Source organism: Poecile atricapillus, chromosome 3 (genome assembly GCF_030490865.1).
Source record: "Poecile atricapillus isolate bPoeAtr1 chromosome 3, bPoeAtr1.hap1, whole genome shotgun sequence".
Classification (NCBI taxonomy): domain Eukaryota; kingdom Metazoa; phylum Chordata; class Aves; order Passeriformes; family Paridae; genus Poecile; species Poecile atricapillus.
Genome location: NC_081251.1, coordinates 92,252,685 through 92,274,305, shown reverse-complemented (window position 1 = coordinate 92,274,305; position 21,621 = coordinate 92,252,685). Strand labels below are relative to the sequence as shown.

Sequence of the window (21,621 nt, the reverse complement as noted above, 5' to 3'; positions counted from 1 at the left end):
CCCAACTTCTCCCCTACTTTTTGTTGATCCCATGTTGCTCCTTTGCAGCTGCACCCACTGTGGTACTCACAGCCTGCAAAGAGTTTCCTGCTTTCTCTGTGAATGATGACATAGTGACTGCAATCAGCACTGCCTTGATGGCAGTCAAGTTCTCTCCTCCTGGTTTGATCATCATTGCTAGACACAACTGAAATGAAAATCTAACCAATTACTCCTCTGAAATTTATAAACTTACTGCAATTTCTGAGTAACTGAAATGGAAATAAAAAACCATTTTTTTGTCAGCTCAATAAAATGCCTGAACTAATCAGCCACATGTATCCTTCCAACACAGTGAGCACCTCTGATTGCATGACGAGGAATGCTATTCTCTCTGGAAATAATTAACAAATATGAGGGGCTATTTACTCATGCAAGTGACGAAGTGAAAAGGCAACATCTGCTTAATTGAAGTCTATTTCTGAAGCCTGAGAATAAACCCTTTCCAAGCAGCTACCTGTGTAGCAAGTTGGTAAGCCTGTATTCTTCACCAGTACAGATGTTTTTGCTAAGGTTGGGTAGTCATTACAGTTTCTCTGTCTACAAAACAGAGCTAATGACAGTGCTTCAGCAGTACTAGTGTCAGTCTTTCCACCAAGTATTGTGTGCTGCTTTTCATTAGTACTTCTCTTACATGCTGAGATCTCAGCTGGGTGTGCTCCTTCAGTATGAAGTGTAATACCAGAACCTCATAGCTAGAAAACATTGTTTCGTCATTGAAAAAGCTGCATTGCTTTCAAGGACATTAAGCTATTGGGTTTAAGACATCTTCCATTTTAAAGGCTGTCTCCACTAGACCTAATAATCCTTTCAAAGACTCAAGTGCAGCCCAAACTTGTGTCAATAACCATGAGTGGCAGTTGTTATACATCTTACTCGTACTAACAGCCAGAATCTATTCATGGTCTCAGTAAAAGCACTGCAATCTATGCTTTAGCAAGTGTACTACTATAAAGAAAAATTGGATATATTTTATTCATGAACGGCTCTCTTAAAGCTGTCCTATGGTGATAGTTGGAAAGACAAGCTGTGAGGACTAAAGAAGGCTGAATATATATGAATAATTTAAATTCCTCAGTTTAGGCAGTTTACTTTATGGGGTGTGTGTGTGGGTGAGTGGTGTGTACCTGGCAAGGTGTAAATAAAAGGCTGATCCAATGGAATTCACATGGCAGATCCCATGCAAGGCACGAGCACAAGAACTTCTCTCTGTAAGGTCTTGACTATCTGAATAAGTACCCCAGATGTTCAGAGAGATTTTTATCTATTATTGAAACAGTCAAATGTTGAACACAGTTTATTGTAGTTTCCTATTATTTACTTGAAATTTTCAATACTCCATTCAAGCTCTTTTTTTTTAATCAATCCTGATGCCACCTCTTGCACAAAAGGGATAAATTGGTTTCTAAATAACACATAAAGCATTCTTTTAACATACTTATGTACAACTATAACAGAAAAACAATCTTGTTTTACCTCCCCTTCTCGGATGACAACATCTTTTTGTTTCCCATTTTCAATTATCTTCAAACACATATCCCCTTGAACCTGGTAAAAAAGCTGAAGAAATAAGAAAATAGCATTAAGGCAGGTACTCCAAAACATTTTGTACTTTATATCCTCTATACAAAGTATACATGTATAAATACATTCAATTTGCTGGTGCAAGTATTTTCAGATTTTTTCTGACAATAACAGGCTTCTAAAATCTGTTGATTTAAAATTGTTACAGAATATGTATTATTTCTATTAACTTAATAAGAATTAACAGTCTATCCAAGAGGTCTCTAACTGCATATAGATCTATCCTCCTGGAATTCCATTGTCCTGGTTTTACCATTGGAATTACTTTTTGGAGGGCTCAACATTACAGTTCAAGCATACATTAATTACTTGATATAGAAAACTTCATTTCAGATACAGTAGGGTCTTTAATCAATCAAATTAAATGCCAATTTTCCAAATAAGCTCCAAATATACACACACAATTTTTCTCCTGTACTTTTTCAATTTTTTAATGGCACTTTCTCATTTGGGAATAATTGCTCATTTGGAAGCTGTTCTGCTTTACTTTTGTGGATACCCTCAAATCCAGCAACCGCTGCTGTTCTTCCCATGCTGTGTATATAAAAGGTTTACATTCAAAGTGTGTATAAGGACAGAACCACTGAACCCAAAATTCTGTCTTTGGTGACCTTTCCATGGCTGTTTTCAGATTCAGATTCAGAAACCAGTTCTGCTTTGTGGGGGCTCTGAGGTGCTCAGGTCTTCATATTTCATGACAGAACTGTGTTACAATATGTAAGCAGATCTGTATCTTTGACCTGAAATAATGGGCACGTTCCCCCTCATTTTTATGTAGTGCAGAGCAATAATATTTCCAAAAGTCACTTCTGCCATGCTTTCCATGTTCTGTTTATCACATCTAGAAACCAGAGTGCTAGCGCAGCTATAGTTTGAAACATGATTCAAAGTTAGAACTATAGTTGAAAAAATCCCTTATTTATAGCAAGTCACTACAATTTCATCAAAATGAAAAATAAATAGGGGAAAGAAGAAACCACTGAAGCATGCAAACCCTGTGAACTGAACTCTTACCAACATTAGAAAAGCTTAATCAGGCTTTAATCAAGCAATAATTAGTATTATTTCTGAAAGAGTTTTGAAATATTAATATATGCCTCCTGAAACAGAAAAAACACCTCTGTGAACATAAGAAAGAATAACTATGCTGCCAAGGGAACAAAACAATACGGAGAACTTGAGATACACTGGAAAAAAGCTCATGCTGAGAGCTTTAACATGAGTGAAAAGTTCACCTCGTGCCAAGGACATGATTACAGATAAATTATAACTTTTGTCTACAAGGTCACGGTGCCAGGCTACTAATCCTCATTGCAGTCCATTTCCCTGTGTTCTTTTGCTCTTTCTTTGGTATTTCCAAAGGGCAGCACACAATGCTACAGCCGCACTCCTTCCGTTGGGAATTCCCTGCACAACAGAGAGTGATCTCAGTGGGGAAATTACCTCTCCTTCAGTTCATAGAAGTTATCTAAGACCATATGATCTAGATGGATTGTCACACCAGCTGTGGGTCATATGGCACTGATAATGCTGAAACCTAAAGTATTTTGGAAATCTTGAGCTTTGGAGTATTATTTCCCCTGCAGTTACTGGGGCAGCTGTTACTGAACACATGCACAGAACATGTAGATGAGGGAAAGGAAAAGAGAGGCAGAGTTTATCCTGCTTCTGACATGAATCATGCAGCTGAGCAACCTTCCTGGAAATGAAAAGTTTGAGAGAGGATGTCAGCTATACAGCTCAGAGGTGAAGCATCACAGTCATAAGGAACGATTATAAACAGTAAGTTATGAATTAAACAAATTGTTTTGCAGGAGAGGAGGAATGACGTGCGCTACATATTGTCAATGACAGTGTTTTTCTGACTGAATTTAAATAGTACCTTTCACTGTAAATGATGACCTATTCTTCAAAAGCTTTTTTTCTTTTAAATTGCTTGAGTGCTTCAGTCATCCATAAATCATCTGATGTAACTGTGATTAATACAAGTGGCAGCAATTACTGAATCTACTGCTTTGTTTATAATATAACCTGAACTTTCTATCAAGGAAACTGTCAGCTATTTAATATCTCAGCGAGTTACAGTTCACATCCATTTCAGAGACCAGATTGGCAACATAGTACTGTCTTTGGAAACTTATTTTTTCTAAATACTGACTGACTTTTGCCTTTTGGGCAAATCTAACATTTTCCTAAGTCTCTCTAGGAAAAAAATATCAAGGCCTGAGTTAGAAAATTTGAGTGCATATACACAAGTATATACACCTACATATATACATATATACATATATACATGTGTATGTATGTATGTATATACATATATATACATATACATATATATACAGATTGCCAATAGAGTTCATACCACTTGAAAATACAAGCTTTCCTAGATGTATTGTTCTTACTGGAATAATCTAGTATCCATTCTCCCCATCAGTACTAAAAACTGAGGAAATATGCAACGTTTCTGCTCTATTAACATCTTATTAATGACAAGGCCTCTTGTTACATGAAATGTATATATCTCTTCTTGTAGAAAAGCCTAGATTTGTATATTGCTACTGCATAATGGCTCACAATTGGGCATGTCTTTTGTCTTTCTGGGGGAAAAATGTGTCATAAGGAAGAAACAAAGGTTGTTCACCATTCTCATTATCCTTTGTTGCTAAATGTGCTTATTTATTCATTATTGTATCCTCTTTTTTTCTTCTTCTCCTTTTCCAGACTGAAGCATTTTGTTCAGTTTTCTGCTTACTATGTGATATCTTCTCATTATGATTATACTAAGAACACCTCCTTTACTAATGCTCACCTTACCTCTAGAAGTTATGAGCCACCTAGAAGTACTTCTTTGTCCCAAGCGTAACATTATTTCATAACACTGCTCAGTATCATCATTAAAACTGCAGATATACCTGCAAAACTCAAATGAAAACACCTTAAGACTGAGAGGGATTTTTTTTTTATTAATTTAATTTTCCTTAAATTTTCTTTGCTGTAGGAGAAATGCATCCTCCTTCCTTAGTCTGCTTCACCCTTTTTTGATCATGCTTCAAACCTCACAGTATTATGCCTGCAGGGGAAGGCAGTGTGGCCAGTGTTGAATCACTATCAAGTCTGTACAAGGATATTTCATTGAATAATGAATACTCATAGAATAAATTGTGCTAGCATTTCTGGAGGCAAGAGGAGGAGATGCACAGACATAGGAATTCACTGTTGCCATCAGTGGAAGCATTGCTGAAGTTGCTTCTCTTGACAGAAATTTCAACAGGGTAGTAGAACATGTGGATACTACCTTAAAAAGAGCTAAAATCCTCACTATGTTAGTGTGGTGAGAGCTGCTCCTTCATCCAGGTATATGTATCCTAGCAGAGTAAACAAATAAGCATCTAGTAGTGGAATACAGGATTTGTAATTGGTCTGTATTGGCTAACTAAAAAACCCACAAGTCTGCTTTATTTTACGTACAGCAATGTATGTAATTTAGTTTGGTTCTACCTTTGATATCAAATTCTGCCTAGACACAGGAACCCAGAGCTCCATGAGGGCTTTGATAGCTGACAGCTTATTTACAGACCTCTAAAGAGACCTGCAATTAGCAGGATGTTTGAGTTCTGACTGCATCTAAAAGTGGAATTTGGGATTGCTCAACCACTTCTGGGATTAGGCTCTGGCTTGGTATATCCTGGCATGTATCGCTTGTCATATGGCTAAGTACTAAATTAATTTGCAGAGAAAATCAAATTCTGATGTGGGAGTAGAACCTGGGTGTTCTCCAGACTTCAGTGGTGACTGATCTATTTGAGCACAGAAAAACAATTTTCTCCCTTTCTCATCACAAGGGTTTTTCAGCCATCAGAAGTCTACAAGACAAATAGATGAGGAAGACGGAGATAACTGTATTAGAGGACTTTTTGGTGTGGTTTTTCCCTCTGCTCATTTACTTGTCATTTGTGGAACCTGAATACTAGCTAAAACTCATGCCAACACTCTTATGCAGCAAAAATATTTCAGAAGACACAATCTCCTTCTGATGCAAAAGGATCGTTGTCCTTATTACATTTTAATAGGAGCTTTGTTTCTTAGTAAAATATTCCAAGAGTCTTTACCAGATAAATGTAGGGATTTTTCAATGTAAAGAAACAAAAACATTTCTTTTGCTTCATTGTGGTTCAGGTTCTCACATTTATTTGGGATATAAGCACCACAAAACAACCTATGGGAATGCTCACCTAGCCCCACTTTCCCCTTGTTTTCAGACATCCACTATCCTTATAAAATGCAGAGGGCAAGTTGATCTGATAGGGGAGAGTTTCTCAAAAGCATGCTGACTGGAGAGCAGCATACACTAGAAGGGGTCAGGCTTCATTTAAGCAGATCATCTGTCAGAAACTGGAGCCAAGTCTTACTTGTGGTGTCTGTGTGAAAGTGAGAGAAAGTGAAATCAAAACTCAGGTCAGAAAACTCAGATGAGTTATGGCAGAGGTAGAAAACTTGTATCATGTTTCAAACCACAAAGTTATTTGTCAGTAAGACCATGTGAATGTGCTAGGAGAACCTGAAGAGATTCACCGAGATGATCAGAGGAAGGGGATCAGAGGAACCCTCCTGCTCTGAGAGTTCTCTTTAGGACTGCAATATGAGGGTTTTGGTCTGTGGGGTTGTGCCAATAATTAGGTGGCTCTATCCATAGGAAATAACCTAGACACTGAGAGCAGAAACTTAGGGTAAAGTACAGTACAATGAGAAGTGGGACTTCTAAATCCATGTGGGGTTTGTGCCAATGCAAATCTGTTGCAGGCGGCTGATTTCAATTTCTCTGCATGGAACTGCACTGTTTTATATAGACTCAGCATCAGAATGTAAAATGTTAAGAAATCAGTCATCTAAATCAAAGTCAGTTGAGATTCATTGTGTGTAAATGGTGGACTGAGGTGGCCAGAGAGATAGCAACCTAACTACTTTTTTGATCCTAGATTTAGCTGTTAGCATATCTCACTTTTCCCCCAAAGCAGCCCACACATTGCGGTAAATAAATTCTGAAATCCTTTTACTAGAGCTAAGCTTTGTTATGATTGTGGGGTTTGTCTGTCATTAACGTTCTCCAAAATATATGATCCCCTTGAGTTTTCACTTTTTTCTTTGGAAGATGGTTTTGGGTTTTTTCTACCCTTAGGCTTTACAAGTAAGTAAAAATGCAGTGAATACACCATGAAGCCTGTAGGCTATGTTAACACTGAAATTTTCTTGTCACAAATGCTATGGTATGATGAAAATTCCAAGACCAAGACACATTGAGGACTGTTCCTGGGTACCTGCTACCCCATAGCTGTGAGGGGTTGAGCGCAGGAGGAGCCTCAATCTGTGCCAGAGGAGGCTTGGGTTGGACAGCAGAAATAATCTCTTCATGGAAGGGGTTGTCAGGCATTGAAATGGCTGCCCAGTGAGGTGGTAGAGTCATCATTCCTGGAGATGTTCAGAAACAACTGCACATAATACTCAGTGCCATGGTCTAGACGACAAGGCGGTGTTCAAAGGTAGGACTCAATGATCTTGGCAGTGTTTTCCAGCCTTACTGATTCTGCAATTCTAGGCTCATGTCAGGGCTGCCACAGAAATTTTCAGTGGCCTCATCAATTTGACTACACAAGAATTGTAGTCACTAGTCCAGGGAACCCAAAAGTCTCTTGACAAATGAGGCACATCAGAGTAATGATTCATTTGAAACCTTCAGAACTCATTATGTAGCACAAACACTTCCTAGTGTTTGAAAGTTCTGTCAGCATTAGCTACACAGGTTCATTCTCACAGCACTTTTTTGCCATGTTCCAACAGAAGATGCACTTTCCAAAGCAACTGCTTAATTTTGAATGAGTCTGATTTAGAGGCAGAGAATGTCTGAGTAGATGTTTGCTGACTCTGCCTCTATTCTGATGGAGAAGGGAGCAAAAGGGAACTTTACAAATAAGAATGAATGTGACCTCCTGGTAAATTCCAGCCAAAGACTGTGAATGGCTTATCTCTTGAAAGGTGCAGCTTGACTTTTCTCTTTAAAACACCTGTTCAATGGAAAACAACGTCTCAGGTATGAGACTCTTTCTGCGCAGAAAGGTGGCAAAGAAGTAGAAAATTTAAGAAGGCAGTGAAGCACTACATAGAAAATTAAGAAGGAACAAAATGTAAGTTATTTAGGAAATGCTTGCTTGTTGAGAGGACAAAATTGTGCTAGACTAGCTGTCACTTTAGCCTAAATGGCTGTTCAGGAGACAATTCTAAAAGGCTTTGAAGAGAGTTCAAATCAAGCCTCTGTATTTTTTTCTCCTAATTAGTCAGTCAGAACTAATCTTCCTGATACACCTGCACCTTAATGGCACCAGCAGAGAGCAGCTCGGGAGCAGGAGGATGCTCCTCAGCCTTTATCTCTGTGTGCCACCCCTTTGCTGCTGTGAACTGCAGGCTTTCAAGTGCAAGCTGTGCCACAGGATGCTCCATAAACTGTGTGATAACAGGCACAAGATAACAAGTGGACAGATATAAACAATCCTAAATTTAACTTTCTCTCCAAACCAGCCCCACTTTGCTATCAGAATACTCACAGTAGAACAGCATCAGCTAAATTTGCCTGAAGGATCTGTGGGTTTTTGCATTCGTGATTTGGCCTGCTGACAGTACGTCTATATAGTCTGTCTTCAAATTATCACCCAGAACTATAAATTACCCTTTCTCTGACAAAATAATGAGCTGAACATGGCTTTGAATGGTGTTTTTTTTTAATCCCAAATCTAATTTAGGAATCTGCCCTTTTGCTAGGATACTCTCTACCTCACAATTCTTCTCTAATGAGAAACATAATTCTGATTCTAACTTAGGTCACAGGAAGGTGCAAATGTGTCTGATAAAAAGCTATAGTAAAATGCAATGAATAACTATAATGTACTTTTATAAAACTGAACTAAATTGGCCCATATGTTAAACTGGTACATAACTGATAATGCTTCTGATATGTATTGCCAATTTTCCGATGTGATAGGGTTGTTATGTTTCCATTTTTGGTTTCTGAGTAATTGTGGGAAACTTACTATGTAAATGAGTATGTACTGATACCTAAAGCAACTTGTTTCCACTTGAGTTAGCAATAACATCAGTATGCAACAGTGAACTAAAAATTATGCTTTTATAGATATGGCTAACTTTTTATTTTGTTGAGAAGTCATATAAAGAATTTATAAAAGGGTAGGCCAAATTATTTACAAATACAGGAACATCTTGCAAATGAAAAAAAAAAAAAAAAAGGTTAAATTAAATCAGCTTAACTTTCCTTTTAAGGAATCCCAAGCAGCCTGATGGCCTTGTCCCGGGTGCTGCAGAGCTCTCCCTGCACAGCCCATGAGAAGGGACACAGTGGAGTGTGTCGGTAACCTGGCACGTGATGGATGTGCCTGTGCCCACAGGTGGGCTGGGAGATGGTGGTGACAATCCAACACAGGCAGGAGTCCCCCAGGGATAACTTAGCATCTGCTCCTCCAGAGCTATGTGTCTGTAAGGACTACACACACCTCCATGGCAGAGCTAGAACAGGAAATCAATGAAGGCTCTTGTGAAATGCTGGAGTGGGTTTGGGGAGTGTCATGGGGTGACTTTACCTTTAAGATAGCTTTGGGAGCTAAGAAAGTTGAAGCTGCTGGTGGCTGATGGGAGTCTTTTCTCCTGACCAATTATTGGTCATTTCTAAGAATTGACAGCAGTTTTAACCATTGAGAAGGGAGATCAACTTGTGAACACCCCCTTAAGATGTAAAGCCAGAGCTCTCTTGTTCTCTTTGTGTTTCTGGCTTCTGACAAGGTAACGAGGCTCTGTCTTGGCCTCCTCCCTGCTCTCCAGGCCGGACAAGGCTGCAGAGGGCGGGGGGGGGGTGGAGGGGGGAAGAAAAACGGAGCTGGCCAGCTTGGCTGAGTTTGTAGTTTCTGCTGCTAAACTGAAACCTGACACCATGAACATCTGCAGCTGTTCCAAGACTTTAATTCTTTTACTACCTGGATAAAATGTACAGATTACTCCTTTTTCCCAGAGAGACAGAGAGAGAGAGAGAGAGAGAGAGAATCAACATGAAGAAGACATCATAAAACCACCAAAGACAGTGAGGAAAAGAGTTAAGTTTTAGATGGGGAAGAAAGAATAAGGAGATGCTTTATAAGCTGAAATATTTTTTCTGTTAAAGCTATGGAGATGGACAATAGTGTTTTGAAAAGACTCCTTTAATTCATGACAGAGTATATTGGGAGGAATGGAGTGTTCAAAGTTTGGATTTTGAGCAAAAGGTGGAGTAATTGTGATACAGTGAGGTGCTGGAACAGAGTGAAGCGAAGATTTGAAGCCTTGGGGGCAAAGAGAAAACTGTTTTCTAGCAAAGCTCACAGAGACAGATGAAGAAGACTTTTGCCTTTGAATAACTCATCCTTAAAATGACATCCCTAGACTCATGGCCCATACACACCTCAGAGTGATGTGAAATGGGAGGAGTGAACTGATGACAGATTTCCGGGCAGCTGGCATCAGAAAAATAGAAAACTATAACAGAAATAGTTTTCTCATGAGAAACTTCATAGATTAGCAGCAGAAGACTTCTGTTTCTCTACAAAGGCTGATGAAAAGACTCTAGCAAGAATTAGGACTGTTTTAAACACCAAAGTTCCAAAGTTTTTTGTCTCTATGTTGTCATGTGAACAAAGGAATGGTGGGTAGTGGGGGATAAAAGGGTTTTCTGGAAGTTTATTCTGGTGTTCTTATTATTGTAGTTTTGTTAATAAACTTTATTTCCTTTTAAGTTTTAAGCCTGTTTTGCTCTTGTTCTAATCCATATCTCACAGCAAGAAATAAGTAATTCTTTAGTTACTGTTTTAAAACCACGACAGGGAGAAATGAGTCAATGATAAGTAAATGAATTTTTCTTTCTCTTCAAAAGGATTTATTGAAACTTGACCCACTTCTGCCTTAAACTATGTAGATGTTTAGGGTTGAGTTTCAAAAGGGACTTAAAATTAAGTTTCCAAATGTAATTGGAATTACATGAAATTAAATTATTCTGCTGGGAAGCAAGGCAAATTGTCTCCATCCTGACACCCTTACTTCCAGGCCTCTAGTACCTACTTTCTTTAGGATTCTTTCAGAACCAGTGGTGGAGAAGTCCCCAGGCCAAGCAAGCAATTCCAAGAAAAAGGCAGTAAACAAAGGTGTAAATTGCTACAATTTTGTTAGGTTTCTACTCTTTCTTCTTCCACGTGCATTTGGCACAATGGCTACTCACAACTCAAAGTTGGAATGGCTTTGAGCACAGGAGAATGGTTTGAAAAATATTTAGAGACTATTCTTTAACTTTCCAAATCCAAATGAAAGCTGAAAAGTTGATGATTTTCACAAAGTCCACCAAAAAAAATGTAATATTTTTTATTTTTGAATGTTCAAGTTACTTTTGAAATACAGATCAACCTTCTGCAACTAAATATTGCTTCAAAAATCATTACCTTCCTAAAGTTCTGTTAAAAAATGTTGAAATGAGACACTTTGATGTGTCAGAACACTTTCTCTAGTTTGCTGTTGGAAATTAATTACATCAAAACAGATCTCATCTCATGTGCTTGTTTCAAATAAAACACACATGATGTATATTTCTGGTGAATGCTTCTGTAAAGGATTATGAATATATATGAATATATCTAATAAATACAACATCATTGAGCATGACATTGCTAATTTGTAGCTTCAAAAGTAGCTGCATTTAATCATTATATATATATAAATCAGAATAATATAAACAACCTATAGGTTACCTCTTCTCCTTCTTCAATATGATAATCCTTCCTTTCATTTGGCCCTCCAACAAACATCACATTTAATTGATAGCGATGCCTAGAAAAGAAAGTGACATTTTGAAGCTACCTCTATTCATTATGCTCTTTATTTAATTTATTTTTTTAAGTTCTTTTAGGACAGTGAGTCAACGAAACAATGTTGAGTGAAAAGCAGCATCCAGTACAAGAACTCATAAGACCTTGGATACACTGCTCTGCTCGGGCACTATCCTGTTGGGTGACCTGAGGCCATCTACCTCCCTCCTGGTGTTTCAATGCCTCCAGCTACAAAAAGAGGACAACAATAGCTGCCTGCTGTGAAAAGAGCATTGAACTGAAAAGATAAAGAATTTTACCTAAGAGACAGGAACTAGACAAAAGGCTTTTCAACCTGACATGAGTATGTAAAGATAAAACTCTTAAAAGTTAATAAAGGTAAAAACATTATTTTTTCCCCTCACATTGGTAGAATTACCAGAGATACTGATGGCAGGAACTGCCAGCTAATTTCTGTTCTGCTTATTGTTCCAGTTTTGCTAAGGTGGAACAACATTACAATGGTCTTATTGTGGTTGTGGCTATTGCAGAAAAGGAGGCCATTTTTCTAAACTCTACCCCTCTTAAGAGCCCCAGTGAGCATACAACTATCAGCTATCACAAGGAATGGCTATCACCTCAATTACCTATCAGTCCATTCACACTAATAAAAAGGTAAGGTAGCAGATTTTCCTTTGCTAAAGGAACTCTCAGAATCAGGCCTGTTAGCTGTGAACCAAAATTTGTTCTGCTGTTTGACAAGTGAGCTGAGGTGCATTAACCTCTGCTTTGCAATGAGGAGGTTCTGGGCAGTAAAATGGAATCTGCTGCGCCATGATACCCTTAAACACAGGGAACAACAACGTGTCCTTTTCCTACAGCACCTTGTAAACCTTGTAAACCTTAACTGAGAGATGCTGTTCTGAGTGGTTGCACATACATATTCAATCTACTACTGTTATCACTTTTTCTGTGAAAAGTGTTTAAATCATAATGACCACCACAGTAGGGACTAATAAATCAGACAAAACAAGTAACAGTGACAAATTAGTTGGTCAAATAAAACTAAAGAATTAGAATTTACTGTTCTCTCAATAGGAAGTTGTATATTTTACAGCATTGGGCTTTATATCTGTATCATAAAATAAGGAACTGAAATCCAAATTGTTTGTACCATGCAGATTTAATATTAATTTTCAACAACACACTGCAATGCTTCTACATTAATGAACACTTTTGTTAAAGAAGGGCAGGATGACCCAAACAGTAGCAATACAGATAATAATTAATGAAATAAATGAGAATCAACTGTGAAGAATAAAATAAGAGAAAGGCAATCTGTGGGTATCTTGTAGTCTACTGTTAAGATGGGTTAAATTTTTTTATAAACATTCAGTTTTGTTATTAGTTCACGAAGTAAAAGTGAAAATATTGCTTTAAAACAATTACTGCTTAACTTGTTAATTTGGCAAATCTATGATAAAATCTGTTATCCCACAGATTTACCTGGGCTTTATATAATAAACAGGTTAATCATTCAATCATTAAGAAATATATATACTGACACCATGAAAAGATTCCAGCTATGAAATATGAGCAGGAACTCCAATTGGTAAGTTTGTCCATCTTGCTAAATAAAGTTATCTGGTTAATATAGTTGCTTAGAGTTAAGAAGAAATATCATAACAAAGAAAAACAGTTTCAGTTAAGACTGCCAAAATACATTCAAGACTACTGTAAAGGTTTCAGGAATGAGAAACTTGACTGTACTACTGTTAGAATGAGGATCAAACTAATGGACTATTAAGTTTTCCATACTCTTACATTTCTATTCTTATTCACATAAAGAAAATGATACTAGCAGGTAACCCTTTAAAAACATTATAAGTCTACAAAGAATTCAATGGTCCATGACCACACTTAGTTGTCCTTTTGGTAAGCATCATATTCTAAACTCAGAAGAAGAGCTTTAGAAATACCTGTGAAAATCAGCTGTGTCAAGGGGTTTGATTTTGTGCTAATTGCTCATTGTTGAGTTTAAAAAGCATTTAAACTTGCAAGATAGTGTCAATAAAATACAATGTCAGGGCTACAATTTAATTAGATGTATCATTTTATTGACTTTGGTAAAACTATAAATAGAAAGTAATTCAGGAATTGAGGTTTTGTGTTGCAATCCCAAACAGGTATTTAAAAATTGTGATCCTTTCAAATGTATGGAACAAAATGTCATAAAAGCCTGAAAGCTGTAGTAACTTTAGATACCAAAAGTCCTACTGATTTGATGTGAGACCTAGTTTTAACTGTTAGCTCTCCCTTGAAACAAAGAGTTTTAGTTAAATTTTGAGGTGGCTGCCTTCCAATGAGGCAGCAGGACACAGTGAGAAGATTGCCTTATACATCTCTACTCAGCACATGAAGGATCAAGCCTTTGAAAAAAATGTTGGAAATCTATTAGTTGTTACTTTGAAAATCACCTAAAACCTTTTGGAAAATCCAGTTGTATGTACACCATACATATTCTCTGTGTCAAAGCTTGTGAACAAATTCCAATGTAAATTATCCAATGTGTGTCAAAATATCAAGGATTTCTTTTGTCAGTGAAGCTGACATGACAAAATATTTTGTCTAAAACTCCGTATGCAGAAAGCTTTCGTTAGAAAGTAGTCTCTAAGGAGTGATATAAAGCCAGGTTTTATAAAAAAATTAAAAAGCATTTTCCTAACTTTAATTTAAAAACACTTCCTTTACAATTTTAATCATTAAAAAAAATAAAAATATGACTCTTGCCCTGCCCTTAAGTGCTATCTCTAATGAAAAGCTGAATGAGCAGTAATGTATCAGTGATATTAATTTCCATTCACAGGTGCAAGGGTTACTTTTCAAAGCAATGGTTATAAGACAAGGAAAAGGTAAAGAGTACATCTTTGCTGCCATGTCTGTGTTGAAACTACAGCTGTATGTAGAACTGAAAAATTCTGAAACTTTAATCACTACAAGTGTTCCCATTTCCTTCATTTTCAAAATGGATTTAGGAAGCATTTTATGAAGCATATTAATTTCTGATGCTTACCAATGATAATGGGAAAATTTTAGTATTTTACATATAGGGAATATTCATGTGTTTCTTTCCTTATCAGTACAATGAACCTCACTAATAGTTCTGTGTAAACCTTGACTAAATCTGGAATGTGACATTTATTATAGATCTTTGCCCATAAACATTTTAAGTTGTTACAGTGAAACAGGAAACATTTTTTGTGATAAAAATTGCATAGTATAAAACAAAACCAGTTTTTCCAACATGGCTTTAGCCTATGTAGAGGGAGAGTAAAACCATCTACTGCATGGATTCTGAGTCTACCACCACCTGTACCTGGTGCTACTTAACCTGGGTCTATATCACTCCTTAGAGAAAGTATTTTCTAATGAAAGCTTTCTGCGTACAGAGTTTTAGACAAAATATTTTCTCCTCAGCTTCACTGACAAAAGAAATCCTCATTGATATTTTGACACAGATTAGATAATTTACATTGGAATTTGTTCACGAACTTTGACACAGAGAATATGCATGGAGTACATAAAACTGCATAAGGCCTACACTTTTTTCCTTATACTGTCTCGTTCAGAATACTGTGAACAGCTGTAAACTTCCCCTTCAGGCTCCATACCCTTCTGCCTTGACAGATCTGGAGATCTGATCCTCTGATACTGCTGCCCTTCCATTTTCCTTGTTTTTCAGTGATACATCCTTCTGATTTTGATTACTCCTGCATCTTTGGCTCCTCTGTGATGTTGGAATGATTCTCAGCAGCTCTTGCTACTTCAGGTTGTAATTTGGTTCCGGATGTGATGCCATCCCCTCCAATTTCTAAGAATTTGTTGTCACAGAGCCTGACACAAATTCTCTTAACTCAGACTCCCTGCCTACAAGTGACTTTGAGTTGAGACAAGTACCTTGTATTCAAGGTCATCCTTGCAGCTTCTGCTGAGTTATAGAAAATCAGATTTTACTCACTTTCTGTTCTTTGTAACAGCACCCTGGCTTCAGCCTGAGAGGAATTATGGTTCCTTATTAATCTTTACCATGTATGCATTGTTGCAGCTTCCTCTTGTAACTAAGACTATCTATATATCTTGGTAAAAGAAATTAGAAATCTTCATTTACTTACATAAGCTTATTGCAAACAGGTGGCAAAAAGGCAGTTTTGTTTTCTTCTATCCATTTTCTTACATTCACAAGAAGCTCCATGGTCCTAAGAAACTTCTGCCTGAGATACTAGAACTTGAAGAGTGCTTTTTCTGTGAGCAGACTGCCTGTGATTCCAACCCCAGTGGCTAGGGGATTGGCTGGTAGGAGAGGTGTCTGCAGGCTTCACTGTCAAAGGGGACAGGTCCATCAGCCAAAGGTTACTTCATAGAGTACTAATGCTCCAGCAGGTTGGCTAATAATTGACTACTGTTTTTAAAATATATATTTTTATTGGAGACTGGGTTTTGCTCACAGGGGGTTTCTTAATTCTCTTTACTGCATCAGCTGGAGTGTGTACATTGCCTCTCTACAAAAATGACCTTGCTACACAGTCAGAAAAAACAGGTGAGGATGGGGCATTCACTCCTTTCAAGTCTAATATAGAAACCTCCCTTCAACATTCTAAAGATGAAGTTTGTGGTATGTGTATTTGTTTGAATATACTGGGATCTTCTTTTGCCAAGTAGCCAAAATACAGATGTCTCCTGTATTTGTAAGACCAAGAGCAGCTGTCCATAAATGCTCATCTGAATTTCATCCACTCTGCCAATGTTATAGCAGGGCTTATGGAGAGCTGACCCTGTTGCCCTTTGGGAAAGTGCGGCATATTGCCATCAAACTGTCAGACAAACAAGAAACTGAGAAGAACCAGACTTTCCAGATCTTTAGTAGTTTTTATTCCCTCACAAGTCTCTTTTCCAGTTCTACACAGTTGCTATAGGACTGCTCACTCTGTTTCCTGCCACCCCCAATTTTTTTTTTTTATAATGAAATCTGTAAACATTTTTTCAGACTCCAAACACATAAAATGAGTGGGTAAACAAAAAACCCCAAGACATTACAGTATCTTAGCACTTTGCTATTGATGTATCTCAGACTTCCACTTTTATCTATACTGTGCTTAGTAGGTGAACGTGTATGGGTATAAGGTGATAAAATGACCTGGGTTAAAAGTGAGTAGTACATTCTCCATGGCTTGTACATATAAGCAGTGCAGCTACAGGCCCGAAAATTCAGCATGATGAGCAGCATAAAACTGGGAGTTCTTTAACTCATACTGTTGCAATTTTTCACCTGAAGAAAGCAATGGAGTGTGACTTTGAACCAATACTGTGCTTTTATCAAGTATTTGTAAGAGAGACTGTGTTTTACCTTCATCTCTATAACTTCTCTGCAGTTTAGTTTAAACTCATTATGTAATTTATAAAACAGGAAAAGAATCCATTCATTTTGGGATAAAAAAATCCACATGTGGATTACAGTACCACTGTATTAATACAATCACAATGGGACTAGCTATAATTTCCTCTGAAATAAGCCCAAAGTGGTTATTATTTCATTCAATTACACAACACCAGCACCACACCATTTATTTAGCACATGAAATTTCTACCAACAGAACAGCTGTGGTGAGACCCCACCACAGAGAAAACTCATGAAGTTTTTGAACTTACAGATAGGTACATTTTGGTACTTTTTGTTCTGTAAGCTGCTGGCAGCTCTGTTCTTAGCTGTGAAAGAAAGAGAGCTTCTATTTAAAATGCACTTTCACTTAGGGGATTATGACCCAGATTGGCAGGACTGGAGAAGTGCAGACACTCTAGTTAATGATCATGGTTTTGTAAAGCTCTGCCTCACCATTTTTACCTTTATTGCAGAGCAGGACTCCATTTGTTGGGCATGTGACTCCAGAGTCACAGTAGGAAAAAACACAGATCCTGGAATTGATTGAGCCTATCCTTGTTCATCACAGTATTAAAGTACCAGTTTTAACTGCAGGGCTCTTGTCCACAACCACTGCTCTAATCCCTAGTCTGCAGTTTTTCCCACCAGGCAGAAAACAAGGTACTATTACCTGCAGAGAAAACTTTCTCAGTTGTAGGCTCATAAATCCATTTTGTGTCTGGTAGGAGGTATGAAAGCCTGACAATTAAACCAACTCAGGGAGGAAACAAAGTTCACTTACAAAATTCACCATTAATATAAGGCTGAGGCTATTATCACAGGGTAGCATTTTCTGCAGCTTTCTGACAATCAGTAGGTTTTGAAAAATGAAGTTAATTGCCACTTCATACATATAATAGTGAGGCTAAGAAATGCAAATAACTGCATAGTGTGAAAGGCTATGAAACTCTATTTCTGTGAAGTGTATTGGAGATGCAAAGAAAAGAACCAGTGTTGCAGTCTCTGTGACACTCAAGTAAATAAGTTCATCTCACACACCTGAGGAACTGATTGGGGCCTGGATTTTACTTGCTAGTCTGCTTGACGATGACTCTTCACATCCATTAAAGCCTGTTCCAGCACCTGGGTTTTCTGTTCTCCCTTCTGGTCCTGATCCCTCTTTTTATGCAAAGGTAGGGACTCGATGTGTAACCTTTTGCTGCCAGAGAAGTGCAAAACTACTGAAGCACGAAACTGCTACATAAAAATAATTAATTTTTTGCATTGAGGGTACAGGAAAAAAGGGTTACTGGAAAAAGCTGCATTTCAGACAACACTTACTTTATTTTTCTATTTTCCTCAATCACTAGACCAATTAGAAACTTAAATTTACAAGCTTGTGTCCGGCGAGAAAGATATGTTAACAAAAAAATACAAGCTAAATATTGACACTGGGTCATACACTTTTTAAACTACACTCTCCATGCTACTTTTTTTTTCCCCCCTCACGGCAATCTTTGTGTGGAATAGACTATTTTGTTACATAATGTTAAGTTAATGTTTTGTTACCATGATGTTAAGGGTAATGAAGGCTGTTGCCGTTTTCTGGTATGCCACAGGTTTACCTATGTGATGGAAAATTTCTCTCAAGAAATGAACTGCCAGCTCTCCATGCCAGACACCTTCACCAAGGATCACATACAGCAACTGCATGCTGCTTCACCTGTCAATGGTGAATACCACTGAAATATATTTTAGGTAATGCCTAGATAATAATACCAACAGGAGAGAAATTTTCTTGGCAAGCGAGAAGCACCTCTTCTCTGTTCAAGAAGTGTCGGCTCCTTTACCGTGGGGATCATGGTGTAGCAGTGTGAAAACGGATGGGGTAAGAGAGGTAGTGAAGTCACATCTGGGTTTAAGCATCTGCTGATGACAATTATGTTTACCAACTTTTTGCCAAAGAAGGTGGGACAGATCTGACCGTAGAATAAATCCATGTTGGAGCTATACTTTAGGAAAGCACACGTAGTGTTGAACAAACACTTGTTTTGAGCTTTCCTGGCACCCCTCGTGTCGCACACAGCAGCGATGTGTGCTACAGACACCAACAGTTCCCCGGTAGTAAGCGGTCATTTTTCGCAGCGGCCTGGTCCTGAGCATGACCGAGGGTGCCTCACCACCCCTCGGCTTCCCGTGAGCGTGAGGCTGAACTTCGCCGACCCAGCGGCCAATGCCTTTCACCGAAGGCCGTCAGGAGGCTGGGTCGCGCAGGGCCCTGGGCCGGGCTCCGTCTGTCTCGTCCCCGGAGAACGGAGCTGCGGTGTCCCCCCGGCCGCCAGCGGCGGTCAGGCCGCGCCGCTGCCTCCCGTCACCTGCCGCTGCCGCCCCGCCCCGGCCGCAGCGCCGCCCGCCCGCCGGCGGAGAGGGCCGAGCTCTCCCGCCGCCCCCACGGCCGCCTGCCCGTCCGCCCAGCGGGGAGGCCGGGGCGGCAGGGCTTTGTCCGGGCCCCGCCGCCGCTCGCCTCTCTGCCTTGCTCGCGGGCGCCGCCCTCCCCGAGCGGTGCAGTGTCCGCCAGCTCCCTCATGCCTTCCCTGCTAACGCGAACGGGGTAGCGCGGCCCGGGCAGGGAACCGGGGCGGCTGCGGGCCGCCGCTCAGCGCGGGGTGCAGGCGGGAGTCCGCTGCCCTTCCCCCGCCGGGGCCGGGCGAGCCTTGATAAGGCGTTCGGGAGGAGTTGGTGTCAGGGCTCCAGTGGCGCAATCGGTTAGCGCGCGGTACTTATACAGCAGTACAAAGCCGAGCAATGCCGAGGTTGTGAGTTCGAGCCTCACCTGGAGCACACAGCTTTTTGGGAGAGAGAACGGGCTTTTTTTGGGACTCGGCGGCGCTCTGGAGGGAGGACAAAAGTGCGGGGAAACATTATGCAGCCTTGGCGGTAGCGTGGGCCCGCTGAGAGGAGCTCACGCCACCGGGGAAGTGTCTGCGGCAGAGCGCAGCGGGAGTGCCACTGCCGCTTGTGCACGTGTGTGTGTGTGTGTGTGTGTGTGTGTGTGTGTGTGTGTGTGTGTGTGTGTGCGCGCGCCTGCAGGGACTTGTCCCCGCTGAGAGGGGCGCAGGAGTCACACCTGCACAGTAACAAACGTGTTCATCATCCTCAGAGCTGCTTGTGGGTGAGAACTTGCAGGAAATAAAGGTTATTTTATATCATGTTGTTTCATACGGAGTGCAAATAAACACTCGACTGGTGTGATCGCTGCAACTCAAGGGTGACAACATGTCTCCATTTTGCCACCTTTGGTGGTAACAGTCTTTGTAACTGCTCATTGCCTGGGTGATGCTTAACAAATGCACACACTGTAGCAGGAAGGAAAATACTTCAAATAACTCCTGATTTCACCACTAAAGAAAGGCAGCAGGGGCATGGGAAAAGGGCAGCTCCGTAGTGGAGAAGGTTGCAGGACACTTCCTGGATATTTAGGCCCAGATCTTGTGAATTCCTACCTATGTTAACATCTACTCTGCTGCTTTCACAATGCAGCTTATACCTAAAAGTTCAAACAGGCCCTTAAGATCATGCAGCCAGAGGTGTCTCTATTGCCCATATCAGCCCTTCATCTGTACTACAGACATTAACTCCCTGAAGTGCCGCTTTAAGGCTTTTAATTTTCCTTTATTCTGTCTTTTGGTTACTACTTTGTCCCCTCTGAATTTTGCATTAACTTTACTGCTTTCAGTGATGGTGTGGTTATCTCTGAAGCAAGTGCCATAGTGGTATAAGGAAGGGTAAGTGAACAAGAGATCTCTAATGTATCTAAGGATGAATAAAATGAATCTTTTTCTTGCAGTGAGTTTCACGTTTTCTTTATGCCAGGATATCCATGGCCCAGTGCTGAGGAGTACAGACTCTACAGAGGGGCGTTTGCACAAGTGTTGCGAATACCAAAAAATGAAAATGTTGTTTTTGTGTAACTGGGGAAAAATAACCCAAACCACAAATCATTAGAAAGGGAGAGGGACTCCATTCCTTGGACAGAGACCTCTTAAGAAACTGAATGGGGACAGCGCTACTTCCTTTCCCTCTTCCCTGGTGGGTCTCCAGGAACAGGCAGCAGCCCCTGCACCCTCCTGCCAAGGAACAGCTGCTAGTTTGACATTTGGTGTCTTGCTCTGGCCGGCTGGGCGAGTGATTATACAGTTTTTTGCCACATTCAGGGTGTGTGGAGCAGATGTTGTTCATTGCCTCCACAGCTGTTTTGTGACATGCCTCCGTGGTGCTGGAGAGCAGCCAGGACATGCAGTGGGAGCATACGGTGCTATGACCTTCTCCTTAGGATCTCCTTCATACCCTTAGTCTTTACCTCGGCTTTGATTGATTTTTGTTGTGACTCTGGAAAAAAGTAAAAATAAACAGTCCCTACAAGAGGCAACACTTGTTTGCATTTCTGCTCTTCTTGATGGGCCTAACACCTGAAGGGCAACATGTTCCAAGATGGGCATTTCACACTGAAAACCATGCGAAATCAGGGCAATTCATGTGGATTTACTGGAAATTACAGGGAAATGAGAATGTTATAAATAATAATGAAATATAAATGTTATAATAATAAAATAATAAGTGCTATTTATCTGATGGCTGTTTCTTACATAAAGTGAACGGCTGCTAAAGCACAAGGCCTTCCTGCGGGAGGCAAGG

At 39.6% G+C, this 21,621-nt stretch overlaps 1 protein-coding gene and 1 non-coding gene across 2 annotated transcripts in view; one reads left to right on the top strand and one right to left on the bottom strand.

Moving 5' to 3' along the window:
- The window catches only part of HAAO (3-hydroxyanthranilate 3,4-dioxygenase), a 35,178-nt gene extending 19,273 nt beyond the window's left edge, over positions 1-15,905 (bottom strand). The window contains exons 1-3 of the mRNA XM_058836650.1: positions 15,683-15,905; positions 11,454-11,532; positions 1,516-1,599 (exon numbers count right to left, since the gene is read on the bottom strand). Coding sequence (XP_058692633.1) covers positions 1,516-1,599; positions 11,454-11,532; positions 15,683-15,762 — 243 coding nt within the window. The 5' untranslated portion in view covers positions 15,763-15,905. The remainder of the gene's footprint in view (positions 1-1,515; positions 1,600-11,453; positions 11,533-15,682) is intronic.
- Positions 15,906-19,673: 3,768 nt separating this feature from the next.
- On the top strand, positions 19,674-19,767 carry TRNAI-UAU (transfer RNA isoleucine (anticodon UAU)). Its single transcript has 2 exons — positions 19,674-19,711; positions 19,732-19,767. It is a non-coding gene; the product is annotated as a tRNA-Ile (tRNA).
- The last annotated feature ends 1,854 nt before the right edge of the window (positions 19,768-21,621 follow it).